A 24,616-nucleotide genomic window follows, 5' to 3' on the forward strand; every position below is an offset into this window, starting at 1 on the left:
TGACCAGCCTTTCAAAGCATTTCATGGCTACAGATGTGAGTGCTACAGGGCAATATTCATTTAAACAGGTTACCTTGGCGTTCTTGGGCACAAGGACTATGGTCATTTGCTTGAAACATGTAGGTATTACAGACTGGGCCAGGGAGAGTTTGAAAATATAATTGAGTCTATCTCCATTTTAAAGTATTCAATTTTCTTATTCACGAATGACTGATCCCTCCTGATGACCCAGTTGGACATGACTCCCACAGGGTCACCAGGAAGGATCAGCCAATGAAGTTGGACTACATTAAAATGGTGGAAGCCCTCAACAGCGCTGCACATGCTAATAAGGCCTTTCGGGCACTGGAGTCCTCTATCATTCTCTATGGAACAGGCTGACAAAAATGAATACATGGCCAGTGGTGGAAAGAGTACCCAATTGTCATACTTGAGTAAAAGTAAATATACCTTAGTATTTATTTATCTAACTAGGCAAGTCAGTTATGAACAAATTCTTATTTACAATGACGGCCTATCCCAGCAAAACCCGGACGATGCTGGGCCAATTGTGCGCCACCCCATGGGACTCCCAATCTTGGCCGGATGTGATACAGCCTGGATTCGAACCAGGGACTGTAGTGACACCTCTTGCACTGAGATGCAGTGCCTTAGACCGCTGCCCCACTCAGGAGCCCATAGTAGAAGACTTGAGTAAAAGTTTAAAATTATTTGGTTTTAAATATACTTAAGTATCAAAAGTAAATGTAATTTCTAAAATATACTTAAGAGAATCATTTCAAATTCCCTATATTAAGCAAACCAGACGGCAACATTTTTATTTTTATTTTCGAGAGCCAGTGGCATACTCATACTATACTTTGTATATAATTTACAAACTAAGCATCTGTGTTTAGTGAGACTGCCAGATCAGAGGCAATAGGGATGACCAGGGATGTTCTCTTGATAAGTGTGTGAATTGGACCATTTTCCTGTCCTGCTAGCCATTCAAAATGTAGCGAGTACTTTTGGGTGTCAGGGAAAATGTATGGAGTAAAAAGTATATTTTCTTTAGGAATGTAGTGAAGTAAAAGTTAAAGTGGTCAAAAAATATAGTACTTTAAAAAAAAGTAGTACTTTAAATTATTTTTACTTAAGTACTTTTACACAACTGTCCATGGCAAGCAGTTGAGTTCATGTGCCACCTGTTGGTCAAACAGAGAGATGGCATAAGGATCACACTGTGGTCAATGCCATTGTTCTACATGCTGGATCTGATTGTATTTACACATGGTTTTGATAATTTCTCTAGTTCACAAATATCGCCTATAGATTCTTATGTCCAGAAGGCCTATATGACCTGCACCACCAATATGCATTAGTCAAACTCAGTAGCCTTAATGCTGTCATTTCATATAGGCCTGCCCTGATCTTCCCAGAATATAAAACACTAGTTCAAATCCTGTAATAATGTACAAGTATAATATAGATGTTACATAGAATATCCACCAGAAGTTGATTTTAGTTGAATGCTGTCTGGGGGGCGCTGTCAAAACCCTCCCCATTCAAGATTTTCTCCACGGTACCAACAGGGAGAACAGCGTGTGGTTGTCTGACCAGGTTCCATTGAGTTGACGGGAACACATCAGAGGGGGTGAATGAAGAGGGGCGTCGAACAAAAATATAATTCAAACTCAACATACCAGTCTTTGGGTTTGAGTTCATGGATCTGTGACGATTAGACTAGGAGTTTATTATTTTTGCTGTTATTTTTCTGTTGTTGAAGGTGTTTAAAGGTGTAGGGAAACTGTCGGCGAAGATTTTAATCAGAATGCTGCTGGTCTGAAACAAAGGGTTCGGGACTCCGGAGTGTTGCTGTGGTAAAAACAGGTTGAAAGGTAACATTTTAGTGGATACTAGCCTACAAGTCCAACATGTGACTAGCTTTGCACGTTGTCACCATTCCAACCTCTTTCCAGTATGCACTGTGGTACAGTCGTCATGTGTAGAACAATTCTCAGAAATATCCGATTGGTCACCATAACTTTCTAGTGTGGCGAGGTGAGTTGCCACGCGTGGTAGATTAGTAACAATTTATAAGCACGAATATAAACAATGTATCCGAACATGAGCATGTATGTGCAATACAGATGGCGAATGTGAGGTGTTCGTTTTTTTTAAAAATTACATTTCTGTGCTGTAGGCTAGCTTACATATTTTTTGAATTTACCTAAGTGTAATGAAAACTGTTGTACAATAAGCAATACGCTATAGTATCTGAAATCAATGAGTGCGCACATACAAGTAGGGCACACTAGGCTGGCTACCCTAACGTTACTTCATAAAAAAACGGAACAAAATCTGAGTAACGTTAGTCAGTTTGAGTGCATTATTTTGCAGCAAATCCAAATGATTTGGATACCATAACACATAAAATCATACAACAATTCAAGTTAAACCTGTCAGTTTCCCAAAGTTTGCCTTGATGTAGATCGGACAGGTACCTAATGTGTTTCTGGGCACTGTTTGACGTTTTGCTCAGGGTGGACAGTGGCCACAACTCACCACTGGCAAGATGGAGCGGGAGGAGCAGTGGTGGACGTGCCAGCTCGCTGCAGACATCCACCAGTCTCTACGAATAAAGGTGAATGTCTCATTCTGATTCTCTAATGGTTTTTATCCACAGAAAACATGGTGCTTAGTTGAATTTCACAAATACCATCAGAAAATGACGTGTGTGTATTTTATTTGCCAGTAGTGAGTTAATCTATTCCTGTTACTACTTACTGTCTTTGGTGCTGAGGTGTGAAATGTCACGTGCCCCTCTGAAGCTTGGGCCTAAACCGTAACGCTTGATGTAGTTTCCCTGTCTGGTTAGCAGAACCTCTACCACAGCCTTGCCTACAATTGGCTGTGTTTAGACAGGCGTCCCAGATCTTTTCACATCAGATCTGACAAAAAATATCAGCCACTAAGTGTCACTAAGACCAAGAGATTGCATTTATCTGACCCGTTGTATCATTATATTTTGTAGTTCAGGATTTCCACGACCTATCAGGGATTGACACTTAATGGTTGTGAACAATAACAAAACCCGAAGACGGCTTCAAATAGAGATGTATTGATCAGTCATCTTAAATTGTAATTAGTCAAATTGGCCGCGCTATTGTGTGCAAATGCTGTCCAAATGAGCTGATGCAGCCAACTGAGCTGAGAGAAGATCTGTGAAGTGGGTTAATGGGTGGAGGGGGGTTCATTCAGGGCAGACTGTAATTGTCTGTGTTGAGCACTGAGGACCTGACGACTCTACTCAGCCTGTTGGCTCTGTTGTGGCTGTTTGTGTTTGTCTCCTGTTTATGGCACGGCTGTATATCATGCCCACTTCCTGTAGGAGCTGCTAAGTGGAAGCCTTTTTTGGCTGTATGTGGAGCATTTGCTTTTATGCTAATTTAGGATCTTGCTCTCTTGCCAAAGACTCAACATTGTTAGATCCAGGGGCGCATCTTTCACTGGGGACGTCCACATACTGAAATTGCATTTTTGTAATGTGATACAAAATGATGGCAGCGGGGTGCTTTAGGACCATGCGGACGACTCCGAGCATCGGATAGGCTGTTTGGAGTGTTTATCTGACTGGATTAGAAATAATGATGTCCCCCCCCCCCCAAACTTCTAAAACCAAAGTTGCGCCCCTGGTTAGTTCTGAAGTTCCTCTTGTCCTGCCTGTTACCCAGTAGCCAGATAAGGGGGCTGAAGTGCAACGACAGATAATGGGTCTGAAGTGATGTGTAACTTTATACTGACATTACTTGGTCATCGTGAAGGAATGCAATCTCCAGAGCTTTGATGTTTACACTCGCACCGCCCTCGTTCTAGTTTAAAACCATTTACAAGCTGGCAACTACTGGCAAGATCTGATTTTTATCAGCAGCTATTCAGAAATAGAATTTGACAGGCTTCATGGAATAAATATTTTAGCAAATGGTTGCATTAGAGCTAAATCTTGGTGCTTTTTTCACAAGGATGGTTTTTCATGAGAGCTTTGATGCATCTGCAGGGTTACTGTATGATAAATTGCACAAACCATTCTTTCCCACAGACTATGGGAAATGGCTATGGAGGCCTCTCTACCTGTGTCCTCCGTGCTCACCAAAGCCTGTTGAATGTGTTAATAGCGCTTCTCTGTATAAAAAGACACCGTTTGCTGCTGCCGGGTTGTAGGCCTAGTTTGTTGCTGCATCGCTAATTGCATTTTCACGATAATGCAGTTCACAAGGTTGAAGTAAAACAATTGACATTGAAAGTGGAACAATAATATTAGTGCTTTTGAATGACCAATTCATTAATACATTCCATTTCACAATTTGACAAGAATTTCCTGTAAGTGTGATGTCATCAAACCCTTCAGAATCTTTCAAAGTCATATCACCCACTGCCCTGGAGAAAATTAAATACTGAGAATCCTGCACAGGAGAATGTTGACCCAATTTCAACTGCGTTTCAGAATAGGTTTGTGCCGATATTACGACAAATCCAATATCGTAATATTTGACACTGACGATATATTGTGAAGTGCAAGACGATATATGACATGAATGTCAATTTAAGGCAGCCCCCCGCACCACTCTGATTCAGAGGGGTTGGGTTAAATACAGAAGACACATTTCAGTTGAATACATTCAGTTGTACAGCTGACTAGGTATCCCCCTTTCATTCAGTTGGACAACTGACCAGGTATCCCCCTTTCATTCAGTTGGACAACTGACTAGGTATCCCCCTTTCATTCAGTTGTACAACTGACTAGGTATCGCCCTTTCATTCAGTTGGACAACTGACTAGGTATCCTGCTTTCATTCAGGTGGACAACTGACCAGGTATCCCCCCTTTCATTCAGTTGGACAACTGACCAGGTATCCCCCCTTTCATTCAGTTGGACAACTGACCAGGTATCCCCCTTTCAGTCAGTTGGACAACTGACCAGGTATCCCCCTTTCATTCAGTTGGACAGCCGACTAGGTATCCCCCTTTCATTCAGTTGTACAACTGACTAGGTATCGCCCTTTCATTCAGTTGGACAACTGACTAGGTATCCTGCTTTCATTCAGGTGGACAACTGACCAGGTATCCCCCCTTTCATTCAGTTGGACAACTGACCAGGTATCCCCCCTTTCATTCAGTTGGACAACTGACCAGGTATCCCCCTTTCATTCAGTTGGACAACTGACCAGGTATCCCCCTTTCATTCAGTTGGACAGCCGACTAGGTATCCCCCTTTCATTCAGTTGTACAACTGACTAGGTATCGCCCTTTCATTCAGTTGGACAACTGACTAGGTATCCTGCTTTCATTCAGGTGGACAACTGACCAGGTATCCCCCTTTCATTCAGTTGGACAACTGACCAGGTATCCCCCTTTCATTCAGTTGGACAACTGACTAGGTATCCCCCTTTCATTCAGTTGTACAACTGACTAGGTATCGCCCTTTCATTCAGTTGGACAACTGACTAGGTATCCTGCTTTCATTCAGGTGGACAACTGACCAGGTATCCCCCCTTTCATTCAGTTGGACAACTGACCAGGTATCCCCCCTTTCATTCAGTTGGACAACTGACCAGGTATCCCCCTTTCATTCAGTTGGACAACTGACCAGGTATCCCCCTTTCATTCAGTTGGACAGCCGACTAGGTATCCCCCTTTCATTCAGTTGTACGACTGACTAGGTATCCCCCTTTCATTCAGTTGGACAACTGACTAGGTATCCCCCTTTCATTCAGTTGTACAACTGACTAGGTATCGCCCTTTCATTCAGTTGGACAACTGACTAGGTATCCTGCTTTCATTCAGGTGGACAACTGACCAGGTATCCCCCCTTTCATTCAGTTGGACAACTGACCAGGTATCCCCCCTTTCATTCAGTTGGACAACTGACCAGGTATCCCCCTTTCATTCAGTTGGACAACTGACCAGGTATCCCCCTTTCATTCAGTTGGACAGCCGACTTGGTATCCCCCTTTCATTCAGTTGTACGACTGACTAGGTATCCCCCTTTCATTCAGTTGTACGACTGACTAGGTATCCCCCTTTCATTCAGTTGTACAACTGACTAGGTATCCCCCTTTCATTCAGTTGTACAACTGACTAGGTATCCCCCTTTCATTCAGTTGTACAACTGACTAGGTATCCCCCTTTCATTCAGTTGGACAACTGACTAGGTATCCCCCTTTCATTCAGTTGGACAACTGACTAGGTATCCCCCTTTCATTCAGTTGTACAACTGACTAGGTATCCCCCTTTCATTCAGTTGTACAACTGACTAGGTATCCCCCTTTCATTCAGTTGTACAACTGACTAGGTATCCCCCTTTCATTCAGTTGGACAACTGACTAGGTATCCCCCTTTCATTCAGTTGGACAACTGACTAGGTATCCCCCTTTCATTCAGTTGGACAACTGACTAGGTATCCCCCTTTCATTCAGTTGGACAACTGACTAGGTGTCCCCCTTTCATTCAGTTGGACAACTGACTAGGTATCCCCCTTTCATTCAGTTGGACAACTGACTAGGTATCCCCCTTTCATTCAGTTGGACAACTGACTAGGTATCCCCCTTTCATTCAGTTGGACAACTGACTAGGTATCCCCCTTTCATTCAGTTGGACAACTGACTAGGTATCCCCCTTTCATTCAGTTGGACAACTGACTAGGTATCCCCCCTTTCATTCAGTTGGACAACTGACTAGGTATCCCCCCTTTCATTCAGTTGGACAACTGACTAGGTATCCCCCCTTTCATTCAGTTGGACAACTGACTAGGTATCCCCCCTTTCATTCAGTTGGACAACTGACTAGGTATCCCCCCTTTCATTCAGTTGGACAACTGACTAGGTATCCCCCCTTTCATTCAGTTGGACAACTGACTAGGTATCCCCCCTTTCATTCAGTTGGACAACTGACTAGGTATCCCCCCTTTCATTCAGTTGGACAACTGACTAGGTATCCCCCTTTCATTCAGTTGGACAACTGACTAGGTATCCCCCCTTTCATTCAGTTGGACAACTGACTAGGTATCCCCCCTTTCATTCAGTTGGACAACTGACTAGGTATCCCCCCTTTCATTCAGTTGGACAACTGACTAGGTATCCCCCCTTTCATTCAGTTGGACAACTGACTAGGTATCCCCCCTTTCATTCAGTTGGACAACTGACTAGGTATCCCCCCTTTCATTCAGTTGGACAACTGACTAGGTATCCCCCCTTTCATTCAGTTGGACAACTGACTAGGTATCCCCCCTTTCATTCAGTTGGACAACTGACTAGGTATCCCCCCTTTCATTCAGTTGGACAACTGACTAGGTATCCCCCCTTTCATTCAGTTGGACAACTGACTAGGTATCCCCCCTTTCATTCAGTTGGACAACTGACTAGGTATCCCCCCTTTCATTCAGTTGGACAACTGACTAGGTATCCCCCCTTTCATTCAGTTGGACAACTGACTAGGTATCCCCCCTTTCATTCAGTTGGACAACTGACTAGGTATCCCCCCTTTCATTCAGTTGGACAACTGACTAGGTATCCCCCCTTTCATTCAGTTGGACAACTGACTAGGTATCCCCCCTTTCATTCAGTTGGACAACTGACTAGGTATCCCCCCTTTCATTCAGTTGGACAACTGACTAGGTATCCCCCCTTTCATTCAGTTGGACAACTGACTAGGTATCCCCCTTTCATTCAGTTGGACAACTGACTAGGTATCCCCCTTTCATTCAGTTGGACAACTGACTAGGTATCCCCCTTTCATTCAGTTGGACAACTGACTAGGTATCCCCCTTTCATTCAGTTGGACAACTGACTAGGTATCCCCCTTTCATTCAGTTGGACAACTGACTAGGTATCCCCCTTTCATTCAGTTGGACAACTGACTAGGTATCCCCCTTTCATTCAGTTGGACAACTGACTAGGTATCCCCCTTTCATTCAGTTGGACAACTGACTAGGTATCCCCCTTTCATTCAGTTGGACAACTGACTAGGTATCCCCCTTTCATTCAGTTGGACAACTGACTAGGTATCCCCCTTTCATTCAGTTGGACAACTGACTAGGTATCCCCCTTTCATTCAGTTGGACAACTGACTAGGTATCCCCCTTTCATTCAGTTGGACAACTGACTAGGTATCCCCCTTTCATTCAGTTGGACAACTGACTAGGTATCCCCTTTCATTCAGTTGGACAACTGACTAGGTATCCCCCTTTCGTTCAGTTGGACAACTGACTAGGTATCCCCCTTTCGTTCAGTTGGACAACTGACTAGGTATCCCCCTTTCGTTCAGTTGGACGACTGACTAGGTATCCCCCTTTCGTTCAGTTGGACGACTGACTAGGTATCCCCCTTTCATTCAGTTGGACGACTGACTAGGTATCCCCCTTTCATTCAGTTGGACGACTGACTAGGTATCCCCCTTTCATTCAGTTGGACGACTGACTAGGTATCCCCCTTTCATTCAGTTGGACGACTGACTAGGTATCCCCCTTTCATTCAGTTGGACGACTGACTAGGTATCCCCCCTTTCATTCAGTTGGACGACTGACTAGGTATCCCCCTTTCATTCAGTTGGACGACTGACTAGGTATCCCCCTTTCATTCAGTTGGACAACTGACTAGGTATCCCCCTTTCATTCAGTTGGACAACTGACTAGGTATCCCCCTTTCATTCAGTTGGACAACTGACTAGGTATCCCCCTTTCATTCAGTTGGACAACTGACTAGGTATCCCCCTTTCATTCAGTTGGACAACTGACTAGGTATCGCCCTTTCATTCAGTTGGACAACTGACTAGGTATCCCCCTTTCATTCAGTTGGACAACTGACTAGGTATCCCCCTTTCATTCAGTTGGACAACTGACTAGGTATCCCCCTTTAATTTTCAGTTGGACAACTGACTAGGTATCCCCCCTTTCATTCAGTTGGACAACTGACTAGGTATCCCCCCTTTCATTCAGTTGGACAACTGACTAGGTATCCCCCCTTTCATTCAGTTGGACAACTGACTAGGTATCCCCCCTTTCATTCAGTTGGACAACTGACTAGGTATCCCCCTTTCATTCAGTTGGACGACTGACTAGGTATCCCCCTTTCATTCAGTTGTACGACTGACTAGGTATCCCCCTTTCATTCAGTTGTACGACTGACTAGGTATCCCCCTTTCATTCAGTTGTACGACTGACTAGGTATCCCCCTTTCATTCAGTTGTACGACTGACTAGGTATCCCCCTTTCATTCAGTTGTACGACTGACTAGGTATCCCCCTTTCATTCAGTTGTACGACTGACTAGGTATCCCCCTTTCATTCAGTTGTACGACTGACTAGGTATCCCCCTTTCATTCAGTTGTACGACTGACTAGGTATCCCCCTTTCATTCAGTTGTACGACTGACTAGGTATCCCCCTTTCATTCAGTTGTACGACTGACTAGGTATCCCCCTTTCATTCAGTTGTACGACTGACTAGGTATCCCCCTTTCATTCAGTTGTACGACTGACTAGGTATCCCCCTTTCATTCAGTTGTACGACTGACTAGGTATCCCCCTTTCATTCAGTTGTACGACTGACTAGGTATCCCCCTTTCATTCAGTTGTACGACTGACTAGGTATCCCCCTTTCATTCAGTTGTACGACTGACTAGGTATCCCCCTTTCATTCAGTTGTACGACTGACTAGGTATCCCCCTTTCATTCAGTTGTACGACTGACTAGGTATCCCCCTTTCATTCAGTTGGACGACTGACTAGGTATCCCCCTTTCATTCAGTTGGACGACTGACTAGGTATCCCCCTTTCATTCAGTTGGACGACTGACTAGGTATCCCCCTTTCATTCAGTTGGACGACTGACTAGGTATCCCCCTTTCATTCAGTTGGACGACTGACTAGGTATCCCCCTTTCATTCAGTTGGACGACTGACTAGGTATCCCCCTTTCATTCAGTTGGACGACTGACTAGGTATCCCCCTTTCATTCAGTTGGACGACTGACTAGGTATCCCCCTTTCATTCAGTTGGACGACTGACTAGGTATCCCCCTTTCATTCAGTTGGACGACTGACTAGGTATCCCCCTTTCATTCAGTTGGACGACTGACTAGGTATCCCCCTTTCATTCAGTTGGACGACTGACTAGGTATCCCCCTTTCATTCAGTTGGACGACTGACTAGGTATCCCCCTTTCATTCAGTTGGACGACTGACTAGGTATCCCCCTTTCATTCAGTTGGACGACTGACTAGGTATCCCCCTTTCATTCAGTTGGACGACTGACTAGGTATCCCCCTTTCATTCAGTTGGACGACTGACTAGGTATCCCCCTTTCATTCAGTTGGACGACTGACTAGGTATCCCCCTTTCATTCAGTTGGACGACTGACTAGGTATCCCCCTTTCATTCAGTTGGACGACTGACTAGGTATCCCCCTTTCATTCAGTTGGACGACTGACTAGGTCTCCCCCTTTCATTCAGTTGGACGACTGACTAGGTCTCCCCCTTTCATTCAGTTGGACGACTGACTAGGTCTCCCCCTTTCATTCAGTTGGACGACTGACTAGGTCTCCCCCTTTCATTCAGTTGGACGACTGACTAGGTCTCCCCCTTTCATTCAGTTGGACGACTGACTAGGTCTCCCCCTTTCATTCAGTTGGACGACTGACTAGGTCTCCCCCTTTCATTCAGTTGGACGACTGACTAGGTCTCCCCCTTTCATTCAGTTGGACGACTGACTAGGTCTCCCCCTTTCATTCAGTTGGACGACTGACTAGGTCTCCCCCTTTCATTCAGTTGGACGACTGACTAGGTATCCCCCTTTCATTCAGTTGGACGACTGACTAGGTCTCCCCCTTTCATTCAGTTGGACGACTGACTAGGTCTCCCCCTTTCATTCAGTTGGACGACTGACTAGGTCTCCCCCTTTCATTCAGTTGGACGACTGACTAGGTCTCCCCCTTTCATTCAGTTGGACGACTGACTAGGTCTCCCCCTTTCATTCAGTTGGACGACTGACTAGGTATCCCCCTTTCATTCAGTTGGACGACTGACTAGGTATCCCCCTTTCATTCAGTTGGACGACTGACTAGGTATCCCCCTTTCATTCAGTTGGACGACTGACTAGGTATCCCCCTTTCATTCAGTTGGACGACTGACTAGGTATCCCCCTTTCATTCAGTTGGACAACTGACTAGGTATCCCCCTTTCATTCAGTTGGACAACTGACTAGGTATCCCCCTTTCATTCAGTTGGACAACTGACTAGGTCTCCCCCTTTCATTCAGTTGGACAACTGACTAGGTCTCCCCCTTTCATTCAGTTGGACAACTGACTAGGTCTCCCCCTTTCATTCAGTTGGACAACTGACTAGGTCTCCCCCTTTCATTCAGTTGGACAACTGACTAGGTATCCCCCTTTCATTCAGTTGGACAACTGACTAGGTATCGCCCTTTCATTCAGTTGTACAACTGACTAGGTATCCCCCTTTCATTCAGTTGTACAACTGACCAGGTATCCCCCTTTCATTCAGTTGGACAACTGACCAGGTATCCCCCTTTCATTCAGTTGGACAACTGACTAGGTATCCCCCTTTCATTCAGTTGGACAACTGACTAGGTATCCCCCTTTCATTCAGTTGGACAACTGACTAGGTATCCCCCTTTCATTCAGTTGGACAACTGACTAGGTATCCCCCTTTCATTCAGTTGGACAACTGACTAGGTATCCCCCCTTTCATTCAGTTGGACAACTGACTAGGTATCCCCCCTTTCATTCAGTTGGACAACTGACTAGGTATCCCCCCTTTCATTCAGTTGGACAACTGACTAGGTATCCCCCTTTCATTCAGTTGGACAACTGACTAGGTATCCCCCTTTTATTCAGTTGGACAACTGACTAGGTATCCCCCTTTTATTCAGTTGGACAACTGACTAGGTATCCCCCTTTTATTCAGTTGGACAACTGACTAGGTATCCCCCTTTTATTCAGTTGGACAACTGACTAGGTATCCCCCTTTTATTCAGTTGGACAACTGACTAGGTATCCCCCTTTCATTCAGTTGGACAACTGACTAGGTATCCCCCTTTCATTCAGTTGTACGACTGACTAGGTATCCCCCTTTCATTCAGTTGTACGACTGACTAGGTATCCCCCTTTCATTCAGTTGTACGACTGACTAGGTATCCCCCTTTCATTCAGTTGTACGACTGACTAGGTATCCCCCTTTCATTCAGTTGTACGACTGACTAGGTATCCCCCTTTCATTCAGTTGTACGACTGACTAGGTATCCCCCTTTCATTCAGTTGTACGACTGACTAGGTATCCCCCTTTCATTCAGTTGTACGACTGACTAGGTATCCCCCTTTCATTCAGTTGTACGACTGACTAGGTATCCCCCTTTCATTCAGTTGTACGACTGACTAGGTATCCCCCTTTCATTTCATTCAGTTGTACGACTGACTAGGTATCCCCCTTTCATTCAGTTGTACGACTGACTAGGTATCCCCCTTTCATTCAGTTGTACGACTGACTAGGTATCCCCCTTTCATTCAGTTGTACGACTGACTAGGTATCCCCCTTTCATTCAGTTGTACGACTGACTAGGTATCCCCCTTTCATTCAGTTGTACGACTGACTAGGTATCCCCCTTTCATTCAGTTGTACGACTGACTAGGTATCCCCCTTTCATTCAGTTGTACGACTGACTAGGTATCCCCCTTTCATTCAGTTGTACGACTGACTAGGTATCCCCCTTTCATTCAGTTGTACGACTGACTAGGTATCCCCCTTTCATTCAGTTGTACGACTGACTAGGTATCCCCCTTTCATTCAGTTGTACGACTGACTAGGTATCCCCCTTTCATTCAGTTGTACGACTGACTAGGTATCCCCCTTTCATTCAGTTGTACGACTGACTAGGTATCCCCCTTTCATTCAGTTGTACGACTGACTAGGTATCCCCCTTTCATTCAGTTGTACGACTGACTAGGTATCCCCCTTTCATTCAGTTGTACGACTGACTAGGTATCCCCCTTTCATTCAGTTGTACGACTGACTAGGTATCCCCCTTTCATTCAGTTGTACGACTGACTAGGTATCCCCCTTTCATTCAGTTGTACGACTGACTAGGTATCCCCCTTTCATTCAGTTGTACGACTGACTAGGTATCCCCCTTTCATTCAGTTGTACGACTGACTAGGTATCCCCCTTTCATTCAGTTGGACGACTGACTAGGTATCCCCCTTTCATTCAGTTGTACGACTGACTAGGTATCCCCCTTTCATTCAGTTGTACGACTGACTAGGTATCCCCCTTTCATTCAGTTGTACGACTGACTAGGTATCCCCCTTTCATTCAGTTGGACGACTGACTAGGTATCCCCCTTTCATTCAGTTGGACGACTGACTAGGTATCCCCCTTTCATTCAGTTGGACGACTGACTAGGTATCCCCCTTTCATTCAGTTGGACGACTGACTAGGTATCCCCCTTTCATTCAGTTGGACGACTGACTAGGTATCCCCCTTTCATTCAGTTGGACGACTGACTAGGTATCCCCCTTTCATTCAGTTGGACGACTGACTAGGTATCCCCCTTTCATTCAGTTGGACGACTGACTAGGTCTCCCCCTTTCATTCAGTTGGACGACTGACTAGGTCTCCCCCTTTCATTCAGTTGGACGACTGACTAGGTATCCCCCTTTCATTCAGTTGGACGACTGACTAGGTCTCCCCCTTTCATTCAGTTGGACGACTGACTAGGTCTCCCCCTTTCATTCAGTTGTACAACTGACTAGGTCTCCCCCTTTCATTCAGTTGTACAACTGACTAGGTATCCCCCCTTTCATTCAGTTGGACAACTGACTAGGTATCCCCCCTTTCATTCAGTTGGACAACTGACTAGGTATCCCCCTTTCATTCAGTTGTACAACTGACTAGGTATCCCCCTTTCATTCAGTTGTACAACTGACTAGGTATCCCCCTTTCATTCAGTTGGACAACTGACTAGGTATCCCCCTTTCATTCAGTTGGACAACTGACTAGGTATCCCCCTTTCATTCAGTTGGACAACTGACTAGGTATCCCCCTTTCATTCAGTTGGACAACTGACTAGGTATCCCCCTTTCATTCAGTTGGACAACTGACTAGGTATCCCCCCTTTCATTCAGTTGGACAACTGACTAGGTATCCCCCTTTCATTCAGTTGTACAACTGACTAGGTATCCCCCTTTCATTCAGTTGTACAACTGACTAGGTATCCCCCTTTCATTCAGTTGTACAACTGACTAGGTATCCCCCTTTCATTCAGTTGTACAACTGACTAGGTATCCCCCTTTCATTCAGTTGGACAACTGACTAGGTATCCCCCTTTCATTCAGTTGGACAACTGACTAGGTATCCCCCTTTCATTCAGTTGGACAACTGACTAGGTATCCCCCTTTCATTCAGTTGGACAACTGACTAGGTATCCCCCTTTCATTCAGTTGGACAACTGACTAGGTATCCCCCTTTCATTCAGTTGGACAACTGACTAGGTATCCCCCTTTCATTCAGTTGGACAACTGACTAGGTATCCCCCTTTCATTCAGTTGGACAACTGACTAGGTATCCCCCTTTCATTCAGTTGGACAACTGACTAGGTATCCCCCTTTCATTCAGTTGGACAACTGACTAGGTATCCCCCTTTCATTCAGTTGGACAACTGACTAGGTATCCCCCCTTTCATTCAGTTGGACAACTGACTAGGTATCCCCCCTTTCATTCAGTTGGACAACTGACTAGGTATCCCCCTTTCATTCAGTTGTACAACTGACTAGGTATCCCCCTTTCATTCAGTTGGACAACTGACTAGGTATCCCCCTTTCATTCAGTTGGACAACTGACTAGGTATCCCCTTTCATTCAGTTGGACAACTGACTAGGTATCCCCCTTTCATTCAGTTGGACAACTGACTAGGTATCCCCCTTTCATTCAGTTGGACAACTGACTAGGTATCCCCCTTTCATTCAGTTGGACAACTGACTAGGTATCCCCCTTTCATTCAGTTGGACAACTGACTAGGTATCCCCCTTTCATTCAGTTGGACAACTGACTAGGTATCCCCCTTTCATTCAGTTGGACAACTGACTAGGTATCCCCCTTTCATTCAGTTGGACAACTGACTAGGTATCCCCCTTTCATTCAGTTGGACAACTGACTAGGTATCCCCCTTTCATTCAGTTGGACAACTGACTAGGTATCCCCCTTTCATTCAGTTGGACAACTGACTAGGTATCCCCCTTTCATTCAGTTGGACAACTGACTAGGTATCCCCCTTTCATTCAGTTGTACAACTGACTAGGTATCCCCCTTTCATTCAGTTGTACAACTGACTAGGTATCCCCCTTTCATTCAGTTGGACAACTGACTAGGTATCCCCCTTTCATTCAGTTGGACAACTGACTAGGTATCCCCCTTTCATTCAGTTGGACAACTGACTAGGTATCCCCCTTTCATTCAGTTGGACAACTGACTAGGTATCCCCCTTTCATTCAGTTGGACAACTGACTAGGTATCCCCCTTTCATTCAGTTGGACAACTGACTAGGTATCCCCCTTTCATTCAGTTGGACAACTGACTAGGTATCCCCCTTTCATTCAGTTGGACAACTGACTAGGTATCCCCCTTTCATTCAGTTGGACAACTGACTAGGTATCCCCCTTTCATTCAGTTGGACAACTGACTAGGTATCCCCCCTTTCATTCAGTTGGACAACTGACTAGGTATCCCCCCTTTCATTCAGTTGGACAACTGACTAGGTATCCCCCCTTTCATTCAGTTGGACAACTGACTAGGTATCCCCCCTTTCATTCAGTTGGACAACTGACTAGGTATCCCCCCTTTCATTCAGTTGGACAACTGACTAGGTATCGCCCTTTCATTCAGTTGGACAACTGACCAGGTATCGCCCTTTCATTCAGTTGTACAACTGACCAGGTATCCCCCTTTCATTCAGTTGGACAACTGACTAGGTATCCCCCTTTCATTCAGTTGGACAACTGACTAGGTATCCCCCTTTCATTCAGTTGTACAACTGACTAGGTATCCCCCTTTCATTCAGTTGGACAACTGACTAGGTATCCCCCTTTCATTCAGTTGGACAACTGACTAGGTATCCCCCCTTTCATTCAGTTGGACAACTGACTAGGTATCCCCCCTTTCATTCAGTTGGACAACTGACTAGGTATCCCCCCTTTCATTCAGTTGGACAACTGACTAGGTATCCCCCCTTTCATTCAGTTGGACAACTGACTAGGTATCCCCCTTTCATTCAGTTGGACAACTGACTAGGTATCCCCCTTTCATTCAGTTGGACAACTGACTAGGTATCCCCCTTTTATTCAGTTGGACAACTGACTAGGTATCCCCCTTTTATTCAGTTGTACAACTGACTAGGTATCCCCCTTTTATTCAGTTGTACAACTGACTAGGTATCCCCCTTTTATTCAGTTGTACAACTGACTAGGTATCCCCCCTTTCATTCAGTTGTACAACTGACTAGGTATCCCCCCTTTCATTCAGTTGTACAACTGACTAGGTATCCCCCTTTCATTCAGTTGTACAACTGACTAGGTATCCCCCCTTTCATTCAGTTGGACAACTGACTAGGTATCCCCCTTTCATTCAGTTGTACGACTGACTAGGTATCCCCCTTTCATTCAGTTGTACAACTGACTAGGTATCCCCCCTTTCATTCAGTTGGACAACTGACTAGGTATCCCCCTTTCATTCAGTTGTACAACTGACTAGGTATCCCCCTTAATATTGTGATGTGCAGAACTTTACTCCATGATTGTTCTTTTATTGTTGATCTTATTTTTTTTACTTTCGTTTATTTAGTACATATTTTTCTTAACTGTGTTGTTAAGGGCTTGTAAGTAAGCGTTTCACGGTAAGGTCTACCTGTTGTATTCAGCGTTTCACGGTAAGGTCTACCTGTTGTATTCAGCGTTTCACGGTAAGGTCTACCTGTTGTATTCAGCGTTTCACGGTAAGGTCTACCTGTTGTATTCAGCGTTTCACGGTAAGGTCCACCTGTTGTATTCAGCGTTTCACGGTAAGGTCTACCTGTTGTATTCAGCGTTTCACGGTAAGGTCTACCTGTTGTATTCAGCGTTTCACGGTAAGGTCTACCTGTTGTATTCAGCGTTTCACGGTAAGGTCTACCTGTTGTATTCAGCGTTTCACGGTAAGGTCTACCTGTTGTATTCGGCGCATGTGACAAATAACTTTATTTTATTTTTACGATTAAAAACAGTACAGTTTTATCAGTTAGGATGTGTCAATGTGTTGAAAAAGAGGTCAAAATGTGTTAATTAAGCCTTATTTCTTCGGCATACAAATCAAATTGTATTGGTAGCGTGAACATCGCAGGTGCAGCGAAATGCTTATGTTTCTAGCTCCAACAGTGCAGTAATACCTAACAATACACACAAATCCCCCAAAATAAAAATGAAGAAATATCAGAACTAATATTACATACTAAGATTATTTCATGAGAATGTGACTATAATATCGTAAATAAGATGACAAATGTCACAGTCTAGAATTATCTAGTCATTAATGGTGCAAAACAATTTATATCGGATATCTCGATATTTGAATTGGCATATCGTAGAAGAGGTCTCCCCAAGTATCGCCCCACCCTAGAAGACAGGAGAATGTTGACTCAATTGGAACTACGTGTTGCAGAATATCAAGACCATGCCTTCAGCTGATCAAGAAGCAGCTGTAGAGTTCCCTAAATGAAAGCCGTGCTCTACAAAAGGCTGTGTTCAGAGGGTCAGACCCAAGCCCCTCACCCCCAGGGAGACAGATGGCTGTGAGACATGTGGCCTGGCTGGCTGGGCTTGCACAACCATGGGAGACTCCCTGGTTCCCACAGCAGACTCCTTGAATATGAGCTACGTATAGATGGGAGATATATTGAAGAGGTGGATTTGGATCCTCTGTGTCTTCCTTTGCCTAGCAACAGTGACCTTGCCAGACACAGAATTAAATAGAGATAGGTATGTCAATGTTTCCAGGTCTGAAATAGGATAGGTTGTTCACACGTCTGTGGGATGCATATTTTTTAAATGATCCGTAACATATTTAATGCAGGTTAGTGGGTTATTTTAATATTTAATTTCCCTCCAACATTAATGTTAACAATTTATGTGAAGAATAAGCTTTTATAGCTGGCGACGGGTCTGGAAGGCATGGGAGAAACAAGTCGCTTAGTTCTAAAAAATATAAAACTAATTCATAATATATTGAGTAATCTTTTAGGCCCATGGTCCAGAATGTGTTGCAATTTCTTGTCAGTTCTTCAGATTTTGAAGTGGAGCTTTGGCACATGCTCTTACATCGGCAAGGTCACCTGTGATACAAGTCAGAAGTCGACGTCCGTCCATGTCTGGGGACGTCGGGAGATGAGGTGGAAACCGGCCACTAGGGACTACAGTGAGCTCTGTTACCTTCCAGCAGGTTTTGGTTTTGCCAGGGCTTTGTGGAAAGGGATGATGGATGGGCATAAGCATCTGCTTCTGATTCCAAAGGTTGCATGTTTGAATCCAGTGAAGGTTGTTTTTTATATTTTTTGTTTTAAGCCTATCAAGCCTATCCCAAACCTTTGCCTTAACTGTTCAGATTTAATGCCTAAACGTAACCTTAACAATGTGGAGTTGATGTCTAACCTTAAACATTTCGTGAATTTGATGTTTGAAACAACTTCGAAATTTGACGTTTGAGAAACATGGACGAATGTCTAATTCTGACGTGAGACTGTGAGAGCTTGTAGGTTACATGCCTCCTGACACAGTGCTGTTTGTTTTCTGTATACCCAATTCAACTGTGCAATATCCTTAGTGCCACACATTTGTCTTGTCTCCTCTCCTTGTCTCCTCTCCTCAGGAGCTGAAGTTGCCTACATACAAGGCCCACTCTCCTCAGATCAGGATGCGGCGTTACTTTTCTGACCTGCTGGCTGTCCTCAGTAACCGCTACCAGCTGTGCCCAGCGGCTCGCCACCTGGCCGTCTACCTCCTGGACTTGTTTATGGACCACTACGATGTGGCAGTCCGCCAACTCTACGTCATCGCCCTCTCCTGTCTCCTCCTAGCCAGTAAGCAAACAGCAACAGTCGATCCGGTAAAGACGGAGCAGCAGTAAGACTACCCTCTAGAACATGTAATCTCATAGTGACAAGTACTTCAGTTATAAGATCCTTCCTTTACAAGGACAGATGTAGGTTGTTTGCTCTTGTACAGAAAGCGGCATTTTCAACTACACGTGTATATATGTTTTTGAATTATAATTGATGTGAAAAAGTAAAGTGGGGATCGTGGAGCAGCCTGTGACTGCGTGGTTTGTCTGAGGCGCTGTGTTTAGTGTGAGCTGTGTGTATAAGAGCCTCGGCCTCCCCCAGACCTCTGTCAGTCACCAAGGGAACTTATCACATGTAAAAACCAGTAGAACTGCGTTACCCACAACCCTGGCCTGCGTTACCCACAACCCTGGCCTGCGTTACCCACAACCCTGGCCTGCGTTACCCACAACCCTGGCCTGCGTTACCCACAACCCTGGCCTGCGTTACCCACAACCCTGGCCTGCGTTACCCACAACCCTGGCCTGCGTTACCCACAACCCTGGCCTGCGTTACCCACAACCCTGGCCTGCGTTACCCACAACCCTGGCCTGCGTTACCCACAACCCTGGCCTGCGTTACCCACAACCCTGCGTTACCCACAACCCTGCGTTACCCACAACCCTGCGTTACCCACAACCCTGCGTTACCCACAACCCTGCGTTACCCACAACCCTGCCCTGCGTTACCCACAACCCTGGCCTGCGTTACCCACAACCCTGGCCTGCGTTACCCACAACCCTGGCCTGCGTTACCCACAACCCTGGCCTGCGTTACCCACAACCCTGGCCTGCGTTACCCACAACCCTGCGTTACCCACAACCCTGCGTTACCCACAACCCTGTCCTTCGTTACCCACAACCCTGGCCTGCGTTACCCACAACCCTGCGTTACCCACAACCCTGGCCTGCGTTACCCACAACCCTGTCCTTCGTTACCCACAACCCTGGCCTGCGTTACCCACAACCCTGCGTTACCCACAACCCTGGCCTGCGTTACCCACAACCCTGGCCTGCGTTACCCACAACCCTGGCCTGCGTTACCCACAACCCTGCCCTGCGTTACCCACAACCCTGTCCTTCGTTACCCACAACCCTGGCCTGCGTTACCCACAACCCTGGCCTGCGTTACCCACAACCCTGGCCTGCGTTACCCACAACCCTGGCCTGCGTTACCCACAACCCTGGCCTGCGTTACCCACAACCCTGGCCTGCGTTACCCACAACCCTGGCCTGCGTTACCCACAACCCTGCCCTGCGTTACCCACAACCCTGTCCTTCGTTACCCACAACCCTGGCCTGCGTTACCCACAACCCTGTCCTTCGTTACCCACAACCCTGTCCTTCGTTACCCACAACCCTGGCCTGCGTTACCCACAACCCTGGCCTGCGTTACCCACAACCCTGGCCTGCGTTACCCACAACCCTGCGTTACCCACAACCCTGTCCTTCGTTACCCACAACCCTGTCCTTCGTTACCCACAACCCTGGCCTGCGTTACCCACAACCCTGGCCTGCGTTACCCACAACCCTGGCCTGCGTTACCCACAACCCTGCGTTACCCACAACCCTGTCCTTCGTTACCCACAACCCTGGCCTGCGTTACCCACAACCCTGGCCTGCGTTACCCACAACCCTGGCCTGCGTAGTAATTCAAGTTGTTGAAGAGAACAATCACAATGGTGACTTCTAGAGATTAGATGTCTTCTAGAGATTAGATGTCTTCTAGAGGATAGATGTCTTCTAGAGGATAGATGTCTTCTAGAGATTAGATGTATTCTAGAGAATAGATGTCTTCTAGAGATTAGATGTCTTCTAGAGATTAGATGTCTTCTAGAGAATAGATGTCTTCTAGAGATTAGATGTCTTCTAGAGAATAGATGTCTTCTAGAGATTAGATGTCTTCTAGAGATTAGATGTCTTCTAGAGATTAGATGTAGGCCTGACTAACAGAACAGTTGCCGTGGACAGGGTTGCCGTGGACAGGGTTGCCGTGGACAGGGTTGCCGTGGACAGGGTTGCCGTGGACATTGACAACATTTGTGTTTTAGATTGAGAGGTCTCATTGTTTTGGGCTGTTTCTGCCTTCTGTTGTGGAACAATGATTACCCCTGCACCTCTCTGAGAGAGGAAGGGCTGCGGGGATGATTTTGCAAACAGAAAAGCGTTAATAAGTAATGTTGGGCCTTTTCAGTGAATGTTGCTGGGGTGAATATATGCATGAATGTTGAATGACTTAAAAAATGAAAAGTGGGGTAATTATTTGCCCCCTCAAACACACACACCCTCCACTGATCTGTTGAAAGGGCCTCTCCCTGAGTGCCCAGGACTGGTCTCCAGAGGTCAGGGCTTCTGCATTGTTAGAGCATCTGACTCTAGGGGGATATGCATGATGAGGATTTAGCTGTGACCAGTGAAAGGGAAGATGGAGGTGTGTGTGTGTGTGTGTGTGTGTGTGTGTGTGTGTGTGTGTGTGTGTGTGTGTGTGTGTGTGTGTGTGTTATGAATTATACACCTATAAGCAGTCTTTTGAGCACACTCAGTATTTTCTCACACGACCCATAACATGTGTTCGATTTTTTTTCACTCACTATAAGGTAAGTTTGAGGAGAAGGAGGACTGTGTGCCAAAGCTGGAGCAGCTCAACTCTCTGGGCTTCATGTGCAGTCTGAACCTGTCACTGACAGAGAAGGATCTGGTCAAGATGGAGCTGCTTCTCTTAGAGACGTTTGGCTGGAACCTGTGCATGCCCACGCCAGCACACTTCATAGACTACTACCTCCATGCTGCTGTACAGGACGGAGACCTGCACAACGGCTGGCCTCTCTCCTCCCTCAACAAGACCAGAGCCTTCATGGACAAATACACACACTACTTCCTGGAAGTCTCACTGCAAGGTAAGGAGGAGATTAGGAGTGGAAGTTCATAGTGACAGCAGTGGGTGGTTTAATGGGCAAGACAGATTTCCTCTTTAGTGGGGCCATCCGTTGTTGAGTAAATGTAACTGATGATCTGTGTCTGTGTGTCCCAGACCATGCCTTCCTGGGCTTCCGGCCGTCCCAGGTGACAGCAGCTTGCATTGCGGCGTCCCGCATCTGTCTCCAGATCACCCCCAGCTGGACCACCGTCCTCCGCCTGCTCACCGGATACTCCTGGGACCACCTCACCCAGTGCATAAAGCTGATGCTGCTGTAATACTGCTTTACATAACGTGCTGCACACCCACATTCATCTGGCCACAAACCAAGCTGACGGCCATCTGCCTAGACTTCATGTATCGTCTGCCATGTCTAAAGTCAGCAGATTTTGTGTTTGTGTTGTGCTCTTCCCATGTATGCACTTTTCCTTCATGTTGTGGTGGGTTAATGCAAGGTTAATATTCTACAGCTTTTTCATACTGTCAATACCATTGACCCTTAGTTATTTCCTCTGTATATTGATGTTTATGTCCATCAGCTAAAGGTCATCAAGTAATGATTTGCACTCTTTTCCTCCCTGTAGTGCCCATGACAACGATGTGAAACAGGCCAACAAATCCAAGTCCAACTCTCCGTCTGGCCAGAGCCCTCACCAACCCCAGGCCCATCCCTCGCCCTCCACAGTCTCCTGCTCCACCCTGATACAACCCTCTTCTGGCTCCCAGCAGCTGCTCTTCCAGACAGGTAGCTACCAGCAGCACCTCACCCAGCACTCTACTTCCGTTTCCCAGATGCACATGCTAGGTGAGTCCCAGGCTCTAGGCCCTGTTGGGTCTCGGGACTACCTCCAGTCCCACCAGACAGGGCTCCTCTCAGGCTCGGTTTCTCAGGGAGCCTTCCCCCCCTTCCCCAGCCTGACCTCAGGACTGGGCTCCTCCCTGCCCCTCCAGGGACCCATCTCCATGCAAGTGGTCCTTGCTGCAGAGCCCCGTCACTGTCTCGGCCTGTCCTACGGGGGAGGCTACCTGGGCTCCCATCACACCTTCACAGCAGGCTGCTTCGACAGGTGACGCCAGGAGAGGGAGGACGAACTGAACCTGGGCCAGTCGGTGTCCTCCACCTGTCCTGAGTCCCTGTCCTTCTCCACCTGTCCTGACCTAATCGACCAAGGACGAAGGAAACCAAAAGGAAGAAGCAATGTCAACGCAGATATTGCTGCGGTTTTGACCTAACAAAGGTCCTAACTATTTGAAATGACACAATATTTGTGATGAGTTGTTTACATACAGTATGTTCTGTTCCTTTCACATGACTGCTTGCTCTATACTGAGAGACTGTGAGGCTGGTATGGCCAATGTGATTCTGATATCAACTGTGATTCTGACTCCCTGCTTCCACACCATGTTTTTTTATTCTAGTATCTTTCAATGCTGCTGCCTTAAACAAAATGATGGCTTTATGATCATGCAAGTGGTCTGTCTTTGGTATTGTTTACATCCGCGGTTCTCCAACCTCTCCTCAGGGACCGCCAGACATTTCAATTTTCACCTGATTCACCTATTCAAGGGCTTGATGATTAGTTGACAAGTTGATTCAGGTGTGTTAGCTCTAGAATAAATAAAATACCTGGAACGGCTGGGGGTCCCTGAGGAGAGGTTTGAGAACGACTGGTTTACATGAACAATACCATATATCAGGGTGTTTGATGGATTACTTGGGGGGGGGGGGGGGGGGGGAGCTGTATTTTAACTTCTACTGGTTAAAGACATGTGTATTGTAATGTAGGAGAGATGTCTCACTGAGATTTCTGTTCTATTCTTTGTCCTTGGCTGGTGTTTTATTTTTTTATGTAACCTTTATTTAATTAGGCAAGTAAGTTTTAAGAACAAATTCTTATTTACAATGACGGCCTACCCCGGCCAAACCCAGAGGACGATGGGCCAATTGGGCGCCGCCCTATGGGACTCCCAATCACGGCCGGATGTGATACAGCCTGGATTCGAACCAGGGACTGTAGTGATGCCTCTTGCACTGAGATGCAGTGCCTTAGACCACTGTGCAACTCGGGAGTAGACTCCGTCTTGTTTTGCTGTTCTGGTGCCACTGCAGGCATGGATCCCTGGTGTCCAGGGGAACAGACACATCTGTCCTCTCAGCAAATCAACCACAGGGGAGGAAGTGATACTTTACTAGCTCGTCTCCAGAGGGGGGCGAAGCCACGCTTTCTCCTCAGTTGTCATGTAAATTCTCCTGACTGGTACCATTTAATATGTGTGTCTTTGACTGAAACCCATGCCAGTCACACAACCCTCGATGGAACAGCTTCTGCTGCTCTCATTGTCACAAACACCTTGAGCAGGTAATGACGCCATGAGAATGTTGCTGCACAGGATATCTTGTAGCATCCATCATATTGTTCTGCATTACTGCTCTGTTGGAGATAGAAACACAAGCATTACGCTGCACCCGCGATAACATCTGCAAATCTGTGTATGCGACCAATAAACTTTGATTAGCACATACAACTACGGATGTCCT

At 46.1% G+C, this 24,616-nt stretch overlaps 1 protein-coding gene across 1 annotated transcript; it reads left to right on the plus strand.

Annotated features, from left to right (window-relative positions):
* Positions 1 to 1,611: 1,611 nt before the first annotated feature.
* Positions 1,612 to 23,771, plus strand: LOC120056427 (cyclin-J-like). The gene is made up of 6 exons (XM_039004585.1): positions 1,612 to 1,877; positions 2,522 to 2,623; positions 18,930 to 19,140; positions 21,758 to 22,057; positions 22,192 to 22,351; positions 22,662 to 23,771. Exons 2-6 carry the CDS (start codon positions 2,555 to 2,557, stop codon positions 23,146 to 23,148), a joined length of 1,227 nt encoding a protein of 408 aa, XP_038860513.1. The 5' UTR covers positions 1,612 to 1,877; positions 2,522 to 2,554; the 3' UTR covers positions 23,149 to 23,771.
* Positions 23,772 to 24,616: the final 845 nt, after the last annotated feature.

Source organism: Salvelinus namaycush, chromosome 12 (genome assembly GCF_016432855.1).
Source record: "Salvelinus namaycush isolate Seneca chromosome 12, SaNama_1.0, whole genome shotgun sequence".
Lineage (NCBI taxonomy): Eukaryota > Metazoa > Chordata > Actinopteri > Salmoniformes > Salmonidae > Salvelinus > Salvelinus namaycush.

What these genes read in the sequence shown, in the direction of transcription:
- LOC120056427 (XM_039004585.1), top strand. Translation starts at nt 2,555, where the DNA reads ATGGAGCGGGAGGAGCAGTGGTGGACGTGCCAGCTCGCTGCAGACATC. An exon ending in ACCAGTCTCTACGAATAAAG is followed by an intron (nt 2,624 to 18,929) that starts GTGAATGTCTCA and finishes TCCTCTCCTCAG; the next exon opens with GAGCTGAAGTTGCCTACATA. An exon ending in CCTGGAAGTCTCACTGCAAG is followed by an intron (nt 22,058 to 22,191) that starts GTAAGGAGGAGA and finishes TGTGTGTCCCAG; the next exon opens with ACCATGCCTTCCTGGGCTTC.